Genomic DNA, 26461 nt, shown 5'->3' on the forward strand with positions numbered 1-26461 from the left:
GTATCATGCAGTCCTGGTGATTATGGTCAGGATAGGGGAGCATCAGAGACGTTAGGCAAAGCCCATGCAACATGTTTTGTATATCTCCATCAGAAAATCCTACTCCAGTGGAGGGTAGAGTTAAGAATGTATTTGGATGCAAGAAAACAGAAATGTTCCCTTAAGTGACTTAAGAAAATAGAGGAGATAGGTAGTTATGGTATAGTTTTTTCAATACTCCACATTAGATACTATTTAGTACTAATTATTAAAGTCAGGGAACAAGGGATTTCCTTGGTATTTGCCTGATGCTTGTCATTTGATGGTCCCAAATGACTGTTGAGGCTCTGTACATCTCATAGGACAGGAGGAAGGAAGAAATGGGAAAAGTCCATGTTTTTGACCATGTCATTGGCTAGACAATTTTCATGGGCTTCCATCCTCCAGCACTGTGAGAAAATAAATATCTGTTGTTTAAATCACGTGTTCAAACCGTCCAGTATATGGAACTTTGTTGTGGCAGCCCAAGTAAACTAAGATGTCCACTCATCATGATAAATAATATGTTAATACAATATATTAAAAATCAAAATTAATGAAAAAATCAATATCAATGATGAACAGAATATAAAATTATTGAATAAAGACAGGATAGTATTATTGAAATTTTCAGGTTCTGATTTGAATTGGTCATGCACTACTGGAGCCACAAAACAAAACTTAAGAATTTTAAAACAATTGAAATCATATATAAAATATATCCTCTGACCAAAATGAAATTAAATTATAAATCTGAGAAATCCACAATTAGTTGGAAACTAAATTATACACATTTAAATAAAACATACTTCAAAATAGCCAAGTATTTTGAAGTGAATTAAAATGAAAGTATAACACTAAAATTTGTGTAATACAGCTAATGCAATGCAGTGCTTAGAGGGAAATTAATAGGTATAAAGTTTTTATTAGGAAAGAAGAAAGATCCCAAAGCAGTAATTTAACTATCCACATAAATCAAGTAGAAAAAGAACATGTTAAAGCTAAGTCACTTAATAATGGAATTAAAAATGGGAAATAATAGAGAAAATTCTTAAAATGAAAAGTTGGTTCTTTGAAAAGGTAAATGAAATTGGCAAAATTCTAGTCTGATCAAGGAAAAAAGAAAGCAGACACACATGAACAATATCAGGAATGAAATAGGGGCTAACATTGAAGACTCTACAGATATTAAAAAGAATAATAATGAAGGAATATAACAAATAACTCTCTGAACATAAATTCAACAGTTTATATGAAATGGGAAAATTCTTTGAAAGTCACAAGCAACCAAAGTCACTGAAGAAGAAATTGATAATCTGAATAATTTTATATTCATTAAATAAATAGGAATCATAGTGAAAATCTTCTGTTAAAGAGAACTCCAGGACCATATGGTTGTAGTGGAAAATTGTATTGAATATTTAGGGGAGAAATAACACCAGTTTTTTACTTTCTATTCCAGAAAATAGAAGTGAACACTTGTCGTCTTATTCTGTAAGAGTGGCTTTACCCTAATCCCCAAACTAGACAAAAATATTATAAGAATACTAAACACCAACATTTCTATCACAAAAAAATCTTTACTAAAATATTAGCAAATGGAATCCAGTAACATATAAAAAAGATAACACACCACAATCATTGGGAAATGCAAGGCTGGTTCAATGTTTGTAAAGCGATCACTGTAATTCACCATGTTGACAGACTAAATAAGCACATGATGATCTCAATAGATTCATAAAAGCATTTGACAGCATTCAACATACTGTCATGATTATAAACCTCAGCAAAGTATGAACATTTTTAAAGGAATAAAGGGCATGTACAAAAACTCAACAGCTAACATCATACATAATGACGAAAGGATGAATGCTTTATCCCTAAAACTGAGAACCGCGCAATGATGTCCATTCTTAACACTTCTTTTCAACAGGAAGTCATAGCCAATGCAATAAGGCAAGATGCATAAGTAAGGCATGCAAGTGGAGCAGAAAGAATTAATCTATTCATATTTGCAAATAACACACTTGTCTATAACAATATATCATAAAATTTATATTTTAAAAAGCTTCTGGAAAAAAAAAGCTTCTGAAACTAGTAAATGAATTTATCACAGTAGTAGGATACAAGGTCGATATAAAATCAATATTGTATTTCTATAGTATGGCAATGAATAATTAAAACTCTGTTAGAAAAATGGTGCTCTTTGTAATATAAGTAAAGTAAAGTCTTACATATAAATATAACAAAATATATGCTGGATCAGTTTTTTTGAAAACTCCCAAACATTGGTGAATGACATCAAAGAAGACCTGACTGAATAAGTAGAATTTAATGAATTTGCAGATAATGGCTCTCTGTTTGGTAAAATTCATAAACGTAAATACCCAAAAGTATGAATATTACCATATGTAAATTAAAAGGAATTTTTTAAAAGTAACTTTTTAATTTTAATTTTTTAAAAATTTATCTTTATTGTTGAAAGTTTTACAGCTGTCCTCCCTTTTCCACCCCATTGACCCCCTCCTCCCTACTCCTACTCCTTCCCCAGGTCTTTTAAAGTTGGAAAAATTCTGATGGTGAGATTGTATTACATAGATTAAGTGTAGTATTATCTTTAGAGGGAAAAAAACATAAGTTTATTATTTTATTATATGTATTTTTTACTATTGAAATGTCAATGACTTTCTTCATAAAAATGTCAGGTATAGGTATTTTAATGGTTTCTGAACATTTTACAAGGTGGACAATAAAACTAAATTCTTTTTATAATATTAAATAAATATTTTAGACTATTTTCACACCTTCAAACAGCATCATTGTAAATGACTGGTTTTCTCAACACATAAACATTCACTGTACATTTATTGAATAGGAGGATCTCTGTAAACTGCCAAAGTAGCAAGTGTGGGGAAAAAAATCAAGGTTTGTGACTGTGACTAAATAAGAAAGTGCTTAATCACTGCTTCTTTAATAACATTAATCCTTGAATAAAGGCTTATTATAATTTTTATAAAGATTGAATGCTGTGGCCCATACTCAGAATATTTTGAATATTCTGTGAATATTTTTAGATTGGCCTGCCCGGACTTTGCCTTTGTCAAAATATATAAATACCTCAAATATACAAATCATCTCTTAATGAGAATCTGAATGATGCACGTTTTATCCAGTACAGTTAAATAACTAAGAACCTAAGTACCTTTTTCATCTTATTAACGTCTAGCTACCCTTTAAGATCTAATAACTGTTCACTGAAATCCATAACTAATTTCTAATTTAAGAAAATTGACAAAGAGATTGTCTAAAGCCCCTGGAATCAAAAGTGAATGTCGATGATAACTTTTACTGTAGTGGCCTTGAGAATTCCTTCTCTATCCGAGTCTGGCCAGTTTCACATAACCTGCCTGTACAAGATTAGATTTGAAGGATGGCAAGGCTCTAGACACGTGGCCTCATTGGTATGAGACCTTAAAATGTTTGGCAAAGCTTCATCCTACTGATCATGTATCAGTAATGGAGAATTAAAAAACACACAAAATAATTTTCTGCAACTACATCGTGGTGCATGTTAGAATGAGAGAGAAAGAGTGTGAGGAGGGAGATAAAATGATTACCATAAATACAAAAAATTGACATTTTAAATAGTTCTGAGTTCTGGATAAATGTGCTAAATAAAAAATGCTGTCTACGATATTAAGTGAATTACAACTTATACCCCCATGCCATTGTTTTTATGATTGTAAATTCTAGTTTGGGAGCCAAAGGTAACAAAAGTGGTTGGCATTGATTAAAGATATTTATATCAATAGGTACAAGCTAGATTCTTAATTCTCGCAATTTATACTTGCCTGTTTTGCCATTTTTGTTTACAGTACCTTTGTTGTTGTTTTTTTGTCTTGTATAAATAGTGAAACACTAGAGATAATATACAACATTTAATTAAACTATAGCCAATATTTAATTATGTAGATGTGAGGGGGAGAAGATTTGTAGCTATTATACAAAACTACAGAAATTATAGTTTTGTTTCATAGTAATTGTTATTGTGCCATGTTAGCTTCATTTATTGCCCACACTCCCTTAATTGCATATGCAGTTTTATTTTTAGTGGCTCTTCTATTCAGGAGGCTTAGAACATTAATCATTTATAAGCTTTCATTATGGAAAACCAGATTATGGATGTTATTCGCAAATCATTTTCATAACCAATTGCTTCAATTTTATTTCAAATAGAAATGCAAAAAATTTACATAGAATATATGGCATTTAAAAATTTTTGTCAAATATTTCTTAAGTTATTTATTTATCCATTCACCAATTAAGTATATAATGAGCACATATGTTGTGCCAAAGAAGTTTTCTAAACATTGGGAGACAGCAGCAAAAATAACAAACAAACAGTAATTCCTGCATCCATGGAACTTAAATTTTAGTCAGAGGGAGAAAGATAATAAGCAAATAAGTAAATAAACAAAAAAATATATTTTATGTCAAGTGGTGATATGTACTATGGGGAACAATAAAACAGAAAACCAAGATAAGAAGTGCTACAAGTGAGGGTGAGATGGTTTTTGAGTAGTCAGGCATGGTTACATGGAGATCATAGTTACTGTGCAGAAAAGCCATGAAGGCTAGAAAGCCAGGGAAGGGTTTTGAGCAGAGGAGACATGATCTGACTCACATATTGGGAGAAAGGCAGAAACAAGGAGGCAAAAGTTATTATTATAATCCAGAAAGAATGCTGTTACCTTCAACAGTAGTAGTGGAGGTGGTAGGATACAGTCATATTCTTAATGTGTTTTCTAAACAAAGCGAAGATAGGCTGATGGATGGTATTTGCACAGTAAAAGAGATGGGGATGACTCCACATTTCTTGCTGATTTATAAGGGTGGAGTTGTCATGAACTACAATGGCAAAGAATGTGGGAGGAGAAAGTTTGGGTAGAGAAAACGAGAACTTTAGTTTTGGAAATATTTCTATTGAGATGCTTGTTAGTTAGCCAGGTGAAGGAGCCAAGTCATCAGGATGATATTTATATTGGAGTCCAGTAAATGGTCTGGGCATAAGATATAATTGTATGAGTCACTTGCACTTAGGAAAAATTTTAAAGGTGTGACACTAGGTGATACTAACAAGAACATGATTGTAGAGAAGAGATCTAAGGACTGAGCTCTAATCCTACTTTGTGTAACCTTGAGGAGACAGAAAAAAAAAGAAGTCTGAGAATGAACAGCTAGTAATTTAAGAGGAAAGCCAGGAGAAAATTTATGTATTAGAATCTAGGGAAGAAGGAGGGTCATCAACTAGGCCCAATACTACTATATGTCAGGTATGTTGGGGAGGGAAAATTAAATACTAGATTTAGCAATATAGAGGTCAACCTTTACATGTGCAGTTCCTGTGGAGTAGTGGGGTAAAAAAAAGAAGGAATAAAGTTCTGATACATGTTACAACAAGAATGAACCTTTAAAGCATTAAATGCTAAGTTGAAGTCAAACACAAAAGGCCAATATTGTATTATTCCATTTACTAGTATATGGAATGTACTGGGTAAATCCATATAGACAGAAAGCAGATTACTGGTTGCTAGAGGTTTGTGGGATGAGGGAGGAGAGAATGGGGACGGACTGTTCATGGTTACAAATGTTTTTGGTGTTTTTTTTTTTGTATAATGAAAATGTTTTGGAATTAGCTACTGATGATAATGGTAGACCATTGCAAATGTACTAACAGCCATTGAATTGTATACTTACAAATGGTTAAAATGAATTTAATGTTATGTGAATCTTACCTCAATAAAAAGATATTTGACAAAAACCTTATTGGAATGGATTCAAGAATAACTGAGGGGGGACAAATGGGTGTGGAGTCAGTGAGAATATGAAAAACTTAGAAAAATTAGTTGGAAGGGGTTGTAGGGTAGGGAGGTTTCCTTAGGATGGGTAAAATTTTGGCCACTTAGTGTACTGAAGCTATTTCCAAGAGGACATGCTAGTATAAAGGAGAAGAGGAAATTGCTGGAATGGTTTCTTAGATAGGCAAGAAGAGATGCATTTTCTATATAAATGAATGAAAGGAGTGGGCTTAGAGTGGAGCATGGCTAGTTGACCCACATTACAGGAGGAAAGGCATGTGGACAGCTGTGTAGGTAGATTGGTGGCAGCACTTATTAGGTTTTCTTCTGATTTTTCCTATGAAATGTGAAGCAAGATGATTAGCTGAGAATGATGAGGTGGAATGAAGGATGATTAACTGAAATGAAAGAGGACGTGGAAATTTAAGGAGGGGTAAAGGTCTTTGAATAGTTTCTAGGAATAGAGGAAAAAGAAAGATTTAGAAAAATGTAGTATGCCATTGCCATGATGCAATGAAATGAGTAATCATGAATATGTAATTTTAATCATCATGATTGTGGGCCTCTCTTCACTCAAGTTCTGCTGCACAGATGTAAATGGAGGAGGTGGTGGGTTTTGTGTAGATCCAAGCCTATCCATAGTGATGCTATCAACTAGGAGTGCACGGGACACTCACCTGGGCCCTTACTACTTTGGCAGCCCCTGAAGACATTTCCCTGCCTGGAGACAAAGTTGTGACTGGACCAGCCCTTGTGGTGGTTGTTTTTAAGATTGCAAGATGCACCTTAGCAACAACCATCAAAGAAGTTTGAAAAAACAAGTTTCATTACTAATAAGTCCTAGAGGATCATTTGGGGCCATACATTTAGGTCATAGTGGGAAAGAGAGAGAAAGAGAGAGAGAGAGAGAGAGAGAGAGAGAGAGAGAGAGAGAGAGCTGGCCAGGGTTTCTGCCTTTATTGGAACCAAGGGTGGGGGACCTAGACTTTTGTGGGTCCACTCTTTATTGGTGAACTTTAAAAATAACAGCAAGGAAAGGAAAAGCAGGGTCAGTCCAACAGTCCCTTATCTAGGTCAACCAAGGCTTTCTAAAAGGGGAACTTCGTGGGCTGCAGCTGCCTGGTTCTTTATCTAGTTGTGTACCTGGCCATGTGTTTATTCGAGCGGACGTCTTTGAAATGGGTGCCTCAGCAATCAACAGCTTAATGTTAGGCACTTACATGACGATCAAAAAGCTAACTATCCATTACTTGCACTATGTGAAGAATTGTACTTTTCAGTTTTTGCTCCAAGAGTATGGGGAAGCATGAGAAGAGCCAGGATGACTGGCTGTCTAACATCTGTAAGAAAGGAAGAGAGAACATGAGAGAGGATGAAAGGAATTGATAAAAGTGTAGGACCATTAGCTGGTAGGGCCTGGTGCTGTCAAAACATTGTCGCGGTTGAGATATGAGAGGGAGTGAACTGGAACAATGGGGATGAAGGTTGTGGAGTGAGTCACTTGTAATTAAGATCAAGGAAATGTTATTAGTAATGATAATCCTCCAAGGATTGGTGGCAGAGGTCGTTTTTCATCAGGGTTCTCCTTCACAATCACCAATAAGAAGAAATCAAGAAATGAAGAAGAAAAGAAGAAATGAAGATGAATATTGAAATGACAAAGAATGACAGTGAGACAAGGGCTGATGCCATCAAGGATTGAGCTGTAGTGCATAGTCTGTAGATGACTGCAACAAACTGGCACAGAGAGTGAACCCTTTGATCTCCAGAGATTCAAAGCTGGGTATTTCGGAAACTGAGAATTATCTGGAAGTGGCTACTGGTACAGGAAGGACACCTATCCACTTTTAAGTTCTGTGTTGGGAGGGCTGTGGGAGGGAAGGAGGCACCGTTTGAAAGGGCTGCAGGGAAAATAGTTCCAGGGCAGATCCTGCTTCCAGTTAAAGAAGACACTATACATTACATCTGATGCATGTACTATTATCCTTTTAATAATAGGCTGTTAGTTTTCATGTTCAGATAGGTTACTTTGGTGGGGATGAAAGATTTGGTTTTAGCATTCACCACAGAGATCTGATTAAATCCCAGAAGCATTAGCATGGTTTATATATTCTTTCTTTGTGTAATGGGTCCACCTAAGGCAGTGATGGCGAACCTATGAACTCATTTTTTTTGGTTGATTGTTCTTTGTTAAATGGCATTTGAATATATAAAATAAATATAAAAAATATAAATCTTTGTTTTACTATGGTTGCAAATATCAAAAAATTTCTATATGTGACACAGCACCAGAGTTAAGTAAGGGTTTTTCTAAATGCTGACACACCGAGCTCAAAAGGTTCGCCATCACTGACCTAAGGGATGATGCTGCCATAAAGAAGATTTGGGTGGAAATGCTCTGTAGAACAAGTGTTAGTCCTTTATAATAAAAGCCTAATATGCAAATCGACTGAATGGCAGAATGACCTGTCACTATGATGTGCACTGACCACCAGGGGGCAGACGCTCAACACAGGAGCTGCCCCCTGGTGGTCAGCACGCTCCCACAGGGGGCGTGCAGCTCAGCCAGAAGCTGGGCTCATGGCTGGTGAGTGCAGTGGCAGTGGTGGGAGCCTCTCCTGCCTCTGTGGCAGTGCTAAGGATGTCCAACTACTGGCTTAGGCCAGCTCCTCGGGGGGGGAACTGGCCTAAATCATCAGTTGGACATCCCCTGAGGGCTCCTGGACTGTAAGAGGGCACTGACCAGGCTGAGGGATCCCCTCAAGTGCATGAATTTTGTGCACCGGGCTTCTTGTGTCTTAAAAAATGAATAACTCCCCCAGTTGCATCTGCATCTCACTCTTTAAATTTAACAGATGAAACTTTACCATGTCAAGAAGCATCGGTCACCAAGCAGGAACTATGCCATCCTGATAGAAGTCTCTGCAGATTTGACTCTACAGATGCAGGATTAAGATGTAAGTGTTAAATTGGCATACCCAGCTTGTTGGTGTGTGATCCATTCATGAGACTCAGATCACTAATAGGAATATAAGATACTCACTTGTTATTTGGTATTTGTTGACATTTATGCCCAAGTTTTAGCTGGAATGTTATTGGAAGATTGATTTATTCAACAAGTGAAATATATTAAATATATCAATTTAAGGTGATATTACTTTGTAAAACAGTTCCACTAAAGACAATTTTGGAATTTTATATGTAATGATTCTTTAAAATCTTAATGTGATTATGAATAGTCAATTATATAAATAAAATTATTTCCATAAATTAGCTAAGGTCAGATATTATGCTATTTAAAAAATCAAAACCAAAGCACTTGTCCAAGGAAAGATCGAAAATTTTCATTTTTTTATGGCAATGTAGTGGTTCTCATTTTGGGGGATGCCCATCTGAGTGAACTGAAGAACTTGAAAAATAGAATTGCTGGTTCATTCTAAGGTTTATTGAAACAAAATTTCCAGATATAAATTTGTGTATAAATCCCACTGTAACACCAACCATGGCAGTAACCACTCTCATAGACTGTGAGAGTCCACCAGGATCTCTCGCCTCTCTTTAGTGTGTCAGCCCTGTGGATTTGAATTTGACACGTGTGGCTGGGCATCAGAAGCACCTGCTGGGCACATTTCCTGGTTGCGCACAAATGCAAGAAGAGTTCCTGCTTTAGAATCTCCACTTCAGCAGGATCAAAGTAGTGATGATGAAGGTAGGAATAAAAAATAATATCTTTTATATATTATTTTTAGAACTGTACTTTATTATGACTGTTTGCAGACATTTGATCAGGGTCTTGAACATACTGAGTATATTTTATTGAAACTATATTATGCCATAGATATTGAAAATGGAAAAATCAATAATTTCCAACAGTGTAAAGGAGAAATTACACTAGGTTAATTAACTATTTTAATTTGGTAAATTTTATTATTTTTTTATGATCAGGAGATAATAGATTTTTCATGAACAATTACAAAAAAAGGTTTATCAACTCTGTTAGCTCTCCCTATTCCTGCAGTATTGTCAATGAGTTTCTTCCTCTTATTCTAACACTAATTTGTTATTTCTGTGTACTTTTCTCTTTATTACTTTATTTTTTTTTTTTGGTAGGGGTATTGTTAGTTATTTTTAAAAAGTATAATTTAAAATTTTATTCCAGCAGAAACTAATCTATTTCCATGTAGATTTTATTGTCCCCATAGTTTTGCCTTTTCCGGCATATCATATAGTTGGAGTCATAAAGTATAAAGCCTTTTGAGATTGGCTCCTGAGTAATATGCATTTTCATTTTCTCCATGTCTTTCAGTGGGCTCAATAGCTCATGTCTTTTTAATGCCGAATAATATTCCAGTGTCTTGGTGAACCACAGTTTATCCATTCACCTACTGAGGAAGTCTTGGTTGCTTTCAAGTTTTAGCAATTATGAATAAACCTGCATAAACACCCATATGCAGGTTTTTGTGTGGATCTACATTTTTCATCTCCTTTGAGTAAATACCATGGAGTACAATTGGTACAAATATTTAAAAATATTTTTTAAAATATCAAACTATAATTCAAGACCTAAAAAGGGTGGTGGGTGAAGCAATTCCATATAATTGCTGAATTATATGGAATAATATGGTTAGTTTTGTTAGAAAGTGTCAAACTACTTTCAAAAGTGTCTGTGATCCCACCAGAAATGAATGATATTTCTGTTGTGCTGCATCCTCTCCAGAATTTGGTGATGCCAGTATTCAGGATTTTGGCCATTTTAATGGGTGTGTAATGGAATCTCATTGTTTACTTTTTATTTCCCTGATGACATATTATATGGAGTATTTTTATATACATAGTTGTCATCTGTATATCTTCTTTGGTTAGGTGTCTGTTAAGATCTTTGGTTATTAGTCTTTTATATATAATGTTTTTATGGTTATTTAAAAACTTTGACATATATCTTTAATATTAAATTTCTTTAATAATCCTAAAGTGCTTCAATATGTTTGTCACTTTCTGGAATAGAATGAACTTGTCATAATTTAAATTACCATTTTTAACCGTCCCTTTTTTTCCTTTTTTTTTTTCCATCACCATTCATCCCCCTATACCTTCTTCCATCTTCACCCACCACCCTTTTTAGGTCTTGAATTATAGTTTGATATTTTAAAAAATATTTTTAAGTAAATATCGTTTGAAGCTATTATGTTTTCAAATGTTACAAAGATATATTTTATTATTTTCTTTAGTATTTTTTTTTGTTTCTATTATTTTATCCTCTTCCTTTCAGTTTCTTTTCCTTCTTGCAAAGGTTCACTTTTTAAATTACTTGTTTTTTACTTACATAAGATTTGTGGTGATGAACTTGCTTAGTATTTATAAACTTTAAACATTTTTAAATTGGCCTCACCCCTAAATAATAAGTTATGTCGTGATACAATTTTAAAATGAAAGTCTGTTTGTTTCTCTTCTAACTACATGGTGATAGTCCTTTTCTCCTGATATCTACTGTGGATTTGCTTTTTCTCTATCCTTCCTCCATTCTTTCCTGATGTTTTTCTTTGTACCTACCTCCCTGTTCAGTGATTTTGTTGTAGCATTACTTAGCTCCCTGATACCTTACCTGAGTAACAATACTAGTTTATGGTTTCATATTTCATGGCAATGCTTGGAGTCTTGCACATCCTGCCTCTTATAGCCCGAGGCAGTGAGGGAAGGTATATTTCCCACCTCAGTTTATGAGCAGGTTCCCCGCCCTAGCCTTTGCTTTTGTTAAGAGAATTTGACTCTTCTCCTTTAGCTTTTGCAAAATTTAAATTAGTCAAAATTCAAGCTACGACAGCCTGCTTTTTATCCTAAAGCCCATGTTCTGTGGTTTCAGCCCTGCTCATCACTTGGCATATTTTTTTCTTTTCTCTTGAGATGGCATTTGACCTGTCTTTGCCTTTATAAAAATGTGTTTTCTATTTATCATTTCCTTGTGTATAGGTCCGAGGCAAAGTATTAACTTACTGTGCTATTTTCATTAAAGTCTAACATTTCTAATAAATAGAAGTTTCATTGAATTTAAACTCATAGTTTTTAGAAGCTGCAGGAATATTTACTAACTTACAAAACAAGCATTTGAAAGATTATTTTTGAAAATTCAAGTTATAGAATTATGAAAATATCTTTGTATTGTCTACATTATTGAGTTAAACAACAATCAAAATTGGTTTTAAGAATCAGATGGGAAGAAATTGGTTGATAATATTTTTAGGTAATAAAAAATTCACAGGCGCCTTTAGTAAGACTATAGATACTCGATGCTTCCATCTAGTTTCTTAAGAAAGAGGGCATTTGAATTATATTCTGTCACACAAAATAAAGATTCCAAATAGCCTCAGCAATCTTAAGAAAGAAGAACGAAGTGAAGGTATCACAATAGCTGATATAAAACTATACTTCAAGGCCATTGTAATCAAAACAGCCTGGCACTGGCATAAGAACAGGCATATAGATCAATGGAACAGAACAGAGAGCCCAGAAATCAGCCCTCCCCTTTTATAGGCAATTAATATTTGACAAAGGCAGCAAGCACATGCAATGGAGTGAAAACAGTCTCTTCACTATATGGTGTTGAGAAAATTAGGTACATGCAAAAGAAATTAAACTAGACCACCAACTTACACCATACACATGAATAAAATCAGAATGGACAAAAGACTTAAATGTAAATCACGAAACCATAAAAATGCTAGAAGAAATTATAGCCAGTAAAATCTCAGACATCTCTCATAGCAATATTTTTGGTGACGTATCTCATAGGGCAAGGGAAACAATGAAGAAAATATAAAAATGGGACAACATCAAATTAAAAAGCTTCTGCACAGCAAGGAAACCATCAATAAAATGAAAACTCATTGAATGGTAGAGCATTATTCCAATGATACACCTGATATGGGGTTAATTTCCAAAACATATAAGAACTTATATAGCTGAACACCAGTAAGAATAAAAATCCATTTAAAAAATGGGCCCGGCTGACATGGCTCAGTTTTGATCTTCAACCTATGAACTAGGAGGTCATGGTTCAATTCCTGGTCAGGGCACATGCCCGAATTGAGGGCTGGATCCCCAATGTGGGGTGTGCAGGAGGCAGCTGATCAATGATTCTCTCTCATCATTGATGTTTCTATTTCTCTCTCCCTCTCCCTTCCTCTCTGAAATTAATAAAAATGTATTTTTTAAAAATGGGCAAAGTACCTGAATACTAGCAGACACTTCGCCAAAGAGGACATAGAAATGTCCAAACGACATATGAAAAAATGCTTAATATCACTAATCATCAAAGAGATGTAAATTAAAACTGAGATGAGATATCACCTCACACCTGCCAGAATGGCTACCATCAATAAATCAATAAGCAATAAGTGCTGGCAAGACTGTGGAGAAAAGGGAACCCTCGTACACTGCTGGTGGGAATGCAGACTGATGCAGCCACTGTGAAAAACAGTATTGAGTTTCCTCAAAAATTTAAAATTGGAGCTGCCTTTTGACTCAGTGGTCACGCTTCTGGGAATATATCCTAAGAGTCCCGAAACACCAGTCAGAAAGAATATTTCACCCCTATGTTCATTACAGTGTTATTTACAATAGCCAAGATCTGGAAACAGAGTCCAAGTGCCCATCAGTAGATGAGGGGATAAAAAGCTATGGTACATTTACACAATGGAATGCTACCCAGCCGTAAGAAAGAAGGAAATCTTACCCTTTGCAACAGCATGGATGTACTTGGAGAATATAATGCTTAAGTGAAATAATTCAGTCAGAGAAAGACAAATAGCATATGAACTCACTTATATGTGGAATCTAAATGAACAAAAGAAACTGATTAACAACAAAGTAGAACCAGAGGCATGGATATATGGAACAGACTGACAGCTGTCAGGGGGGATTGAAGTGGAGACTAGATGAAAGAAGGTGAAGGGATTAGCCATGGAACATGTATGCATAACCCATAGACACAGACAATAGTGAGGTAATGGCCATAGGGAAGGGTGGACGGGCTGGGTGGAGATGGGCAAAGCAGGGGGCACGAGGTAGAAATGGGAACATCTGTAACAGTGTCAACAATAAGAACAAAGTGAAAAATGGAATTAGTGGGATTTGAGAAGTGCACAGCAACATCCTTGTCAAGAGAAAGTAGGATTCCAGTAACACATGGCATGTGTTGCCATCATAATTACTCAGATTAGCACAGATCATGAGATGAATTGCAAATAGAAGGTAAGATGCAGAGAGATAAAAATATCTGACATCTAAGCTCCTGGTTCTGGGCCTTCAAATTCTTAAGATTTACACCATTGCATCCCTGGTCCTCAGGCCTTCAGACTCAGATTGAATTGTACCAACTTTCCCGGTTCTCCATCTTGCAGATAGCAGACTATTGGATTTCTCAGCCTCCATAACTCTGTGTGCCAATTCCATAATTGAGATATTTATAGTTTTGTTTCTATTGGTTCTGTTCCCCTGGAGAATTCTTACTAATACATGTCTGATTCTGAAATGTTTTTCTAAAAATATATAAAAGACTTCAATATATATAAAAATATATTCTGTCAAATTATAAAGGTTTCTCTGTAAAAAGTGGAAAAATAATCAAAAGGGAAAAGAATTTTAAAAAGAAAGCTGAAGAATTCTTTTTTTAAAAAAAAATGTATTTTATTGATTTTTTACAGAGAGGAAGGGAGAGGGATAGAGAGTTAGAAACATCGATGAGAGAGAAACATCGATCAGCTGCCTCCTGCACACCTCCCACTGGGGATGTGCCGGCAACCAAGGTACATGCCCTTGACCAGAATCGAACCTGGGACCCTTCAGTCCACAGGCCGACACTCTATTCTCTGAGCCAAACCGGTCAGGGCTGAAGAATTCTTGATTAAAGGAAAATTACATTGTGATATTTAAAAGAAAATGAACATTTGGTGGCACTGAGATTTTTATAAGACTATTGAATTTTCAGTTGGGGTGCATGATCAAACTTTTATTTCAGACATTTGGAGCAGATTTCAATGCGTTTTAGGAAGTACATGTAGAAACGGAAACCTGTCATTTGTAGTTGATGCAATCATTTCATATCATCATATTTTAAATAAAATATTTGTGATTCAAGTCTGATTTTGAAAACTCTAGAAATACAATAACTTTATTTAAGCAGAAAATACCTAATTTGTTTCTAAATTGCTTCCTTTTCCTTTATTTTTCAGGTTACTATATGTGGGTAGGGGCTAACCATGCTTCTACTCTTGACCATTTAGACAGCAGGGCTTATCTGAACAGCTCTGTGTGTCACTGCTTGGGCAAGAGCTGCCATTTGCAGTTCTATTATGCTATGGAAAATAGTGTTCTGAGAGTAAGTCTGTATAACAATAAGGTAAGAAGAAACTTGCATTTATTTCAAAACCATTGAGTAAATGAAATTTCTAACCTTGGCAACTTCTGTTTCAATTTTCAGTTATGTAGGCTTTAGGTATTCTTTAGCTTGATTTTATTTAGTATACATTTAAAAAGAAATATTAAGAAGCTGGTTTAGGAAATACTGCCATATGCAAAAGCCAATGTGATAATTTGCAAAAGCAATGTGATCATTCTATATAATAAAAGGCTAATATGTAAATTGTCCCCTCAACCAGGAGTTTTACTGGGTGTTCGAGCAGGGCCCTGCAGCCCCTCCCCCCCAACTGGCCCCACCCCCGATCAGCCCCCCCTCCAATTGGGGGCATGGCTGGCCCACCCACCTCCCATGTTCCCCCTGCTCCCCTGGGTCAGCACCTCCTGATCAGCCCCGATTGGGGTGGGCTGGCTGGACCCTACCTGTGCACAAATTCGTGCACTGGACCTCTAGTATATCATAAAACTGTTAACATTAATAAAAATATATTAAAGAAACTATGGGTCTAATAAAATTCGATATTTGGGAATGTTGTTACCTCTCTATTGAAGCTCTGATATGATCTGTTTTGGATTTTAGATCTGTATACCACTAAAGTTCTAAATATGATGAAAGCAAATTACTCATTCTTGTACCAGTAGATAATATTTTAAAGGCTGGCAATTAATAATTAGTTACAGACAAATGAGTCATTTGAATGAAAGAAATGGCACAATGGGCAGAGTAAAAGTTGTGGTGGTAATGCTAGCCTAAGCCTTTTTTTTTTTTTTAACCTAACTATAATTAAAAACAGTTCTCTACATGTGGGAAAATACCTGAGACACCTAGAATTTCTATTGTGAGGAAAAATTTACTTATAAATTTAGAAGTAAATAAATCATAGGGGTAAATAGCAATCATTCTAGAAATGGGGAATATTTGACAATAATTGCAGTAATTCTGGTATTGGAAAAAGTAAGACAGCAAAAGCATCCAAATTTGTTTCCTTTGGCTCAGGATACTTTGGGTAAATCCAGGTGAAACTTGCACATGACTTCAGCTAGATTAATTTTTTTAACAAAAATTCATTTATCATCTGCACTTATTAAGTTCCAATAACCATCTGTCAATAGCATTTTCTTCTCTTTCATCCTCAAATTTCAGAATGCTTATTAGCAAGATATTTGAAAATTCAAGATGAAGTCTTTTTCTTCCTAGTTCTATTATATCACTTCCACCTTTCCCTTTTGTGTCATTTTCATCATGTCCAGTCTTCTTTCTTCTAGTTTTCTTTTCCAAGATATTCACAGAGTTCTAAAGCATAAGGTTGGATGAATACTCTCATTTGATGGCCTAATACATTTTCCCTTGTTATGAGAATAAGACACAATGTCTAGCATTCTGTAACTAGGTTATATTCTGTAATAGTATGTATTTTGCAGTAGTATCTGGCAGCCTAATGCCCTGGAATCTACTTGGTATATTTCATTCAATTTGCAAAAATATCTCCCTGCCCTTTCTGTAGTTCTCAAAACTTTCCAGATACCTGGGGGAAAGTTTACAAAACAAACAAACAAAAAGGTTAAACTTTACCCATATATGTTGTAGTATTTATGTTTCAGTGATTTTTCAGTTATTGTTACCTATGCTATGTAAACCAAGCCCAGATAGCCTCTATGCAATTTGTAACCAGCTATAATTTCCAGTACCCTTCTTCAACAAAGAACTTCTAGAATAATTTTGTTACATTTATATTATAGCTAAAGGCCTTTAAAAATATATGGCCCTATGATAGTGCTTACACAGCAGGTAATTAATTAATATTCGATAAATGCTTAATGAGTTATCATACATTTAAGTAAAATTTGTATTATATATCTTCTAATTTTGGGGATTATTTTAATCTGCTCTGAACACCAGTGATGGATTTTTAATGTTTTAGTATATGTAGAATGGAGTTATGAATTACTGAAAATGAGAGCTATCATTTCTCTGGTGGCTTTGGGATGCTACAAGAAAAGACGGAAACAAACTGGCTTCAGATGTCACCTCATATAACAAGAATACAGTTATCAGCAATCCACTTCCCACATTATAAGAACAGAAGTTTATTAGTTGAGAACTAATCTGGTATATTAACCAGAAGCAATTAAAAGTACATCATAGAGAGTATTGACTGATGTTTAATTTATTAGTTTACCTACTATTCTGCATGACAGAGGTTTATTTTTTTCTGACACTCTACTTGCTATATTTTATACACATAACACAAATCTGTAACAAAGTACATTTAAGTCACAAGTTAATGTTTTATCACACTCTTAAAAAAGACTCCAAATCTATCATTTACAAAATTAGCTCTTGATGAAAATGATAATTTACATCTTCCAGGAATACAATAAAGGAAAAACCTTTAAGATATGTGCAGGTAAATAAAGAGATGTCTAGTGAGAATGCTGAATTATTTTCTTTATATTCAGAGGATATAGAACTTGAGAAACAGAAAACAGGTGAGAGGCAAGTTGTTAAATAAAAAGTTGACTCAGTAAGCTTATGTGTGTAGCAGTTCTAGTTTGGGATTAGTAAGGCAGTAACCATAGCAACAGCCTATCTTTTATCCTGAGGAGAGTTTCCTTGTCAGGGAGCCAAGGGCAGTGCCCAACTGGTGCTGCTTCTACATATTTTCTAAATTTCCACTGGCAAACAGGAAGAAAACAGTTGGAGCAGGAAAGACAGTGCCTTAGAAATATCTGTTCTTGAATGATACAGTTTTTAAAGCCATAATAAACTTTCCTTGAAGGAAGGTCTTTACAGTACATGATCCTATCCTGCACACAATAAAAAGTAGTTAAAAATAAAATAAACTCTTGAAATTGGTTCCTTTTATTTTCTTCACTTGTAGAGGGAAGGATAAGCAGATATCTCTAAAATATGTAGTAATATTTTTCTTAAAGGGTAAAATGGCATTATTGATGCTGGTGTGGGGGTGTAAAGACATTTTTATTTATTGATTAAGATAACAAAAAATTAGAATATCACTTGAAAGGCTTTTCTGAACTGGGAGTCTCTTTCACATTGACATCTGTTGAAAGTAACTAGGTAAGAGTCTGTGAGGACAGAAATAAAATAAAAGCTGATTTTGTTTAGTTGGGGTTAATTATTTTTCTTTTTCATTGTAGCATGAAACAGGAAAATGTGGTAGAAAAATCTGGATTTCATACACAATATACAATTAACTTAGTGTATGAAATTCCATTTACGATATAGAAAGAACACTGCTCATTTTTCAAAAAAAATGTAAATGCATTCTTCTTCCAGTAGAACAGAGGGGAATCAATTAGTCATTGTGAAAAAACAGCACAGTTGCTCTCAGTTATTCTCATAAAATGAAAGTGAGGGGAAGTGATGAATACAGCTTGCCAAGCAGTGTCACTAAAAGCATCTGTGGAGGACGAGTGCCTTGATGAGGAATAACTGAAGTCTCATAGGAAATAATTAGCAAAAAAATTCTTGTGTGTCTCACCTTTTTATAACTCCAGTTCACCCTGATGTGACCATGAAAACATGTCTAACATGTATGTTTCACTGTCTGTGTTAAGAGTTGATATAAATAAGTCTTAAGAGTTGATATAAATAAGTCATGAAGTGAAGTACATTTTGGTAGGTTTAGTCTATCTTCTGAAATATTTAAGACTTGAAAATAGGAGTAGAAATCAGAGGGTAAAGGACTAAGTTGAAAATAGATTCATTTTCTAGAAAATCTTGGATATGAACCAAATAAGTGAAACCAACTATGGAGATAAATGCTTGCAAGAGTGTGAAAAGGTGTGAGTGGCATGTGTCATTACAACTGGATGTCACCTTCCAGTGCCATTGCCTATCTCACAGTAAAAGGAGGGCACGGAGGCATCTCAAAGCTCAGTCTAAGACATAATTGTGCCACTCTTTGCATTTCCACTGTGTTGATGTATGAAAAATTAATGCACCCTATAGGTAAATATTCTGAACATTACCAGGGAAATGCCAAATTAACTTGACTGTTTGATAAAATCCAAAGAAAAATAGGATTATTTCAGAGCATATGAACATAGTCACCAATTATAAAGCCCAATACCAGAGGCAAAATTTTGGAGTACATTAGAGATTTTTATTGAGCATGTTACCTCATAATGCATTCTATATAATAAAAGCCTAATATGCAAATCAACTGAAGGGTGGAACAACCCGCTACTATGACGTGCACTGACCACCAGGGGGCAGATGCTCAATGCAGGAGCTGCCCCCAGCCCACAAGCCCCAGGTCAGCCAAGGTGGGTGCCAGCGGAGGGCCCTCTGATTGCCCCGCCAGTCGCCCCTTAGAGGGAGGTGACCGGCATCAGCGATGGGGGGCAGGGCCGGCGAGTGGGTGGCTCCAGGCCAGCCAAGGAGGATGACAGTGGGGACCCCCCCCCAATTGCCTCACGGGTTTCCCTGCAGATCAGCCCTGATCACCGGCCAGTCCTAGGGACCCTACCCGTGCACCAATTTCGTACACTGAGCCTTTACTAGTAACATAATTCTGTATACACTTTGCAACCTGGGAAATGATCATTATACAGATGTATAATATAGAATGTTGTACATTCTGTAGGTTTGGAAAATGATAATGGCATATGCATCATTATCATACAAACTATTTTCACTGCCCTAAACATCCTTGCTACTCCACCTATTCGTGTTCCCCCATTTCCTTTGTTTCCTTTAAAAAATGTTATACACCCCTTTCACCAATGCTTTAGATTTCTTAGTACTTAATATCATACAGGGAGGGTACACTCTATTAAAATGTAATTAAGAGAGTACGTATGTAAGTATGAGTGTGGAATGTGGGGAATGAGTAATGTCTTTTTATTCTAATCAAAGGAAGAAGAAATATTTTGGACATACACTACATCAACTCACAAAAAATGGGTGAAAACAGATGTGTTAATACCAGAAGGACTGAAGACATTTAAGGTATAAAAGGGAAGAGCAAGTATTTTTTTTTTTTAATCATGTTTCATTATTAGCTGTGTAGTGGTGAATTTATCACCCATTGCTAACTTTAAATTAGCATTTACATTAAAGATGTGGACTTATATGTTTGGGGAAAGTGATTACCTACTTCTTTCCAGTCTACCTAGACCTTCTCAGGCCAAACTTCTCCTGAGTGGAGGACCCAGAGTGAAAATTGTCTCTAGAAAACTTACTTGGGCTTTTGTTGAAATTGTGCTGAAATAATTATGTGACAACATTTTCTTAAACTTTCATATTAAATGTTTTCCTGTCATTTCTTTCTTTTCTAATATTATAGCAATATCACAAAATAGAGTAAGTTATTGGGATAAGATTTTAATATCTGGTATTAATTACTATTTAGAATTTTATTTTTGAAGTGCAGTAATTTAATTTAAATATATACTTTAATGCAACATAAAATAAATGTATTGCATTAAAGTGTATATTTATATTGAAATATAAGTATATGTATAGCTTCTGAAAGCAATTTCATTCCTTATGGTAATGCCATATTCATACATGTCTCTGGGTGTTAAAAGGGAGAACCCAAATGACACTAATCTGTAATCATGAGATTTTTTGAATCCTGTTTACTTCTGAAGTTGGAATTTCTGAACCATAGCATTTTTGTAACAATCTCAGTAAAGTTGAGGCTTATAACATAGCCTACTGAGTTAACATTTTGACACTATTTAAACTTTTCTAAGCGGATACCTTTCTTTATTAGTACTTTATAAGAAATGAGTACTAAATGATTGGAGTTTCATCTTTTTTTATGTAGACTGAATGTTAAAATTTTGTTAATTAACCCCAAGATAAAACAAAGTAAAATATAAAGAAAATAATTTGGAAGTTATTCTAGGTTTCCAAGTGCATATTAAATGTAAGTAGATTTTTAATAGTGGCAGATTTGGGGGACTTAAGTTTAAATTTTGAGACAAGTTTAAATTTTTCAATATTAGAATTCAAACTGATATTTCTACATGTCTGATTGCTTGCTGTTATGAAAATATACAGCTTTAGATCCAATAATTTTATACATTTTTACTATGATACTCATGGGAAAGTATAGAAGATTACAAAGTTTTCTTAATGTTAGATATTTAAATTCAATATTATTTTCTAGACTAAATCATTAAGTATATTTGCAAACTGAACTTGATCTTAAGTAATTCTTAACAAACAAATAATAAATTGGTTGTTCATGTTTTTGCAAAGCAGAAAACTTATTCAGAAACTTTTAGCCAGAAGAGATAAAAGAAGTTGGCTTTTATTTCTAGTATCTTATTTACATGTTAGCAACTTCTAGTTCACCACTGTTCAATAGAACTTTCTGTGGTAATGGAAATTTTCTATATCCTCGCTTCCCAACATGGTAACCACAAACTGCATGTGACTAATTAAACACTTAAAATGTGGCTAGTGCCACAGAGGGACTGAATTTTAATTAATTTAAATTGAAATATCCCAAAGTAGCTATGGGCTATAATATTGGACAGTAGAGAATTAGTATTTGCTCTCCAGTCAGCTCTTTCTGTCTTTTCCTCTTGGTGTTGACTATTGCTCTTGGTAGAATCTGAAGGAAGATTAATACTTTGACATTGCTCTGGCGAGTGGAAAGGTGGTGGGTTCGATTCCCTGTCACAGTACATGTCTAGGTTGCAGGTTCAATCCCTGGTTGGGGCATGTGTGGGAGACAACTGATGGATGTTTCTCTCTCATGTGGATCTCTCTCTCTGCCCCCCTCTCTTTTTCTCTCTCTCAAATCAATTTAAAGAATCAGTTATAATCAGTTCCTACAAAAGTATTTTGATATTATCTTACATTGGACTAGTAACATATGGTTGTTTCACTAGCTAGTATTGTATACCTTCAGAAAAGCTAGCGATTTGATTGAAGAAAATGAGATTTATTTCCTTTAATTTAAGTTTGATTATTAAAGATATTCTTTTTTGATAAAAATTAATATATTTTTATATTCTTTAAATTTTCTATTCTTCTGATGCACCCCTTACTATTTGCATGACATTTCTCTTCATTCCAATACTACTTTCAGTAGGTAAAAAATATGCATAGCTATTGCTGTGTACATAGTGACAATCCTTAGTCTTTTCCTTAAATATTAAAGAGAGAGAGCTACAAATATGAGACCAAGTAAATAGTTTGCAGTCAGGGATATCATTGAGGATTAAGTGGGATGCTATACTTCACCTGATCATGGGCATGGGTGGTTTTTCAGAGGCTTCAGTGGATCTAATGTGCCCATTAATCTTATGTGTGTGGGTTAAGCTTCTCAAATAAGAACTTTGTTATCAGTTGTATTTGCCTGCTCTTTAAACAGATGTTTTCTTAATAATTTAATCTCTATTATTATTATAATTAGTCTTTTTAAGAGATTATGAACGCAATTTTTTTTCTTCCCCCCACCCCCCCACTAAAGATTATATTCGAAGGGGCTCTTCTGAGCCAGAGAAGTTTTATTGGGCTGGATCAACTCTGGGTCTATGTGCGTGCACAGGACCCATCCAGAAAGTCTTGCTCTGCAGGTGAATTCACTTGTGCCAGTGGTCAGTGCATTGCCCAGGAATCAGTCTGTGACTCTCGGCAGGACTGTTCTGATAAGAGTGATGAAGACCCTGTGAATTGCTGTAAGTGAATCAATAGTTTACTCATTAACATGCTCCAAATCATGACTGTGGTTGGAGTTAAAACACTAGACATTGTTTTAAGCAAGGTAAAGCTAATATGAAATAAGATGAATGTATATTCTCATTCTGAAGCTATTAGCACTGTTCCTTGCAGGGGTCTTTATGCTAGCACTAATAAAAGAGCTGACTGTATAGCAATTACTAATTCTCTGCTGTGAATTGGTGGTTATTGCTAGCACTGCAAAACCTCCCTGTTCAACAAATGAATAGTTGTCATTAGTGGTGTGTGTGTGTGTGTGTGTGTGTGTGTGTGTGTGTGTGTGTTTGTGTTTACCTTAAAGAGAGAAATGGGTAGGAGAGGGAACCTCTTCCTAGTTTTCCCCTTGGAGACATAGATTATATATTGCTAACCTTTATAAATGTAGGACTTTTCCCATTCTGACCAATTATGTAGGAAAAAAGGCCCAACACCTTTCTTTCAGGCCTTCTTTGGAGAGTATTTGATAGGAGTGATGACAAGAAACCTATATCTATTCAAGCCTACTCATATTTTAAAAAATATATAATTTAACCACATGATGATTCTCATATGATGTAACTTAGCAACTAAGATACTGTGTGTCTCTTTAGAAATGATGAATTCCAACTAAATGAATACAATTCTTATATCTCAAACAAATGTTTTTTTTTTAATTATTTACTTTTATTTTAGCACTTGATTTTGGATATGTTTTTCCCATTTCTTTTTCTGTATTGAGGTTTTATTAATTAAACAACTGGCATTTCCTTCCACAAAATATGTATATAAAAAATGCTGTGTGTGTGCACCAAAAAGGATGGTAGAATACATAGATCTGTGTTTAAGTCAAAACAGGAGAAAATAATGTGTGAAAAAATTATTTTACTTGTAGAACTTGTTAGAGCTTTTAAAATGCTAATGTAAATTTTGACACCGTAAAGGAAAAGTTGGTACAATGTTCAAATGAAAGAAGCTTAAACCAAGAATTCAGTGCAATGTATTTATTTATTTATTTATTTATTTATTTTTTAAATATATTTTATTGATTTTTTACAGAGAGGAAGGGAGAGGGATAGAGAGTTAGAAACATCTATGAGAGAGAAACATCGATCAGCTGCCTCCTGCACACCCCTACTGGGGATGTGCCCGCAACTAAGGTACATGCCCTTAACCAGAATCGAACCTGGGACCTTTCAGTCCACAGGCCGATGCTCTATCCACTGAGCCAAACCGGTTTGGTACAACGTGTTTATTTTTTATGATGATACCATCTATAGATATCTTTCATATATTTTTAAAATTATTAAATATTAAAATACTTCCCAATGGCTAAGGAAAATATATACGTTTAGTGGAGAAAAAATTCTTATGGTTTCTTAATAAATACTAACAAACATTTTTATAATATAATCATACTCAAATCTAATATCTGCTTATTGAATGGAACATTCCCCATTCATTTCCAAATGTAATTTTTTCTTATGTGATATAAAACTGGTTTACTTCTGAACTAGAGAGTTCATAAATATTTTAATTTTTATGATTCAGAAGAATTTTCCTCACATGTCACAATGAAATTATTTTTCTTTGCCAATATGCTGTAGTGGTTAAATATGCAAGAGAAAGCTCTGTCATAAATTAAAAATATTACTCTCAGTGATGAACTCGTGAAATTGCATTGAAATTACCAACAGTGGCTTATCTCATGCTCTGATTAGAGATCGTGATGTGTCTTCTATAATCACAGAAACTTAAATAAAAGCAACCAACATAACCAAAGTCACTCATTATAATAAATACATTTTGTTTATACTATGAATTGATGATCTTTGAGATTTTATATATAATTAGTATTTAACATACAAGGTATCATAAGACATTTATTCATTTCCAGAATGTTTGGTCCTCTTGTTTTTCTTCAGCTATTTATAACTTTAAGATAAAGTTTTTTAATTATACACAGGGAATATTAATGGAATACCTTCAACTTTGGTGTCTGGAATTTGACTTATATTTTACTAGTGGCCCGGTGCACGAATTTGTGCATGGGTTGGGTCCAGCCCCGCCCTCAATAGGGGGAGTTGAGGCCTGGGGTCAGTGGGGGGACCATGGGAGGTTGGCCAGCCAGCCCTGCCCCCAGTCAGGGTGGAGGGGGCAATCAGGGATGGGGCTGGCCGGGGGGAGGGACCACAGGCTGTTGTGGGGGTGCCGATCGGGGCCCACATTGGGCCAGTTGGCCGCCACAGTGCACCTCATAGCGACCAGTCATTCTGGTCATTCCACCATTCCAGTCACTTGGCTTTTATATATATATAGATAGTGGAGTTAAATTCCAGAATATTAGCATTTAAAAAAAGTCCTTTCTAGTATACTGGAACAAATGCCAGGGGTTAAAATAACTGAACAATTCACCATGATTTTTACAGAGGTGATTGTACCATTTTGCTTTTAAATATGTATGGTGATGCATTTTAAAAAATTAATTTTCATTTTTCAAAGGACAGTGGTGTTTAGTGTTCCATAGAAAGTGAAATAATTGGCATTTTACCTTATAAAGCTAGGTCTTAGGTGCTTAAAATTATATTTCAAAAAAAAGAAGAGACTCTCCTTTGGGAAATATGTTTTTATCAATATTGGTATTCTATAAACTCTTGTAGCCTGAGATGAGAAAAAAAACACACAACATATTCAGAAGCAATAGATTTCCACGTAGGTATTTGGTTAAATGGCATTTCCTTGCCATATTGATTCACCATTAAGTAATGTGTACCATCCAAGTAATGAAAGAAATGGTTTGAACTTTTTCTCCTAAAGCCAAATGTCAATATTTATACAACCCAAAGTTATTGTGTCTTGAAATCTCCTTTACATCTTTGCAGTCGAATGACACAGGCACAGTTGTGAAGATTCTGTCTAAGGGTTTGGTGATGCTTGGGTCATGTTGTACTTTCCATTTCCACACTTACTGATCTTATCGCCATTTCACACCATTACCTAGTTGGGGAATAGAATGGTTACTAGCATAATAGGTTACTACAGTGACTATCTGCAGACAATAAGTTTGTTATTTGCATGGACTTGCTTCCTTTGTGTATCAGTATATAATTTATTTCTCCAATATGGCAATATTGAATTTATTGCCCAAGCACGGACATTTGAGAGGAAAATGAGAGGTATTATTTATTTATTTATTTATTTATTTATTTATTTATTTATTTTTTAAATACATTCTATTGATTTTTTTTTACAGAGAGGAAGGGAGAGAGATAGAGAGTTAGAAACATTGATGAGAGAGAACACATCGATCAGCTGCCTCCTGCACATCTCCCACTGGGAATGTGCCCGCAACCCAGGTACATGCCCTTGACCGGAATTGAACCTGGGACCCTTCAGTCCGCAGGCCGACGCTCTATCCACTGAGCCAAACCGGTTTCGGCAAGGTATTAATTATTATACTAGGATGACAGGCATAAACTGAGGCAATTGTGGG

At 35.0% G+C, this 26461-nt stretch overlaps 1 protein-coding gene across 1 annotated transcript in view; it reads left to right on the plus strand.

Annotated features, from left to right (window-relative positions):
• The window catches only part of MALRD1 (MAM and LDL receptor class A domain containing 1), a gene marked incomplete at both ends in the record, with an annotated part of 616248 nt that overhangs the window by 53499 nt on the left and 536288 nt on the right, over positions 1-26461 (plus strand). Inside the window, 5 exons of the mRNA XM_081103892.1 lie at positions 8732-8833; positions 9439-9585; positions 15104-15270; positions 20170-20262; positions 22745-22952. Coding sequence (XP_080960018.1) covers positions 8732-8833; positions 9439-9585; positions 15104-15270; positions 20170-20262; positions 22745-22952 — 717 coding nt within the window. The remainder of the gene's footprint in view (positions 1-8731; positions 8834-9438; positions 9586-15103; positions 15271-20169; positions 20263-22744; positions 22953-26461) is intronic.

The sequence above is a fragment of the Myotis nattereri genome (assembly GCF_964212035.1).
Source record: "Myotis nattereri genome assembly, chromosome: 1".
Lineage (NCBI taxonomy): Eukaryota > Metazoa > Chordata > Mammalia > Chiroptera > Vespertilionidae > Myotis > Myotis nattereri.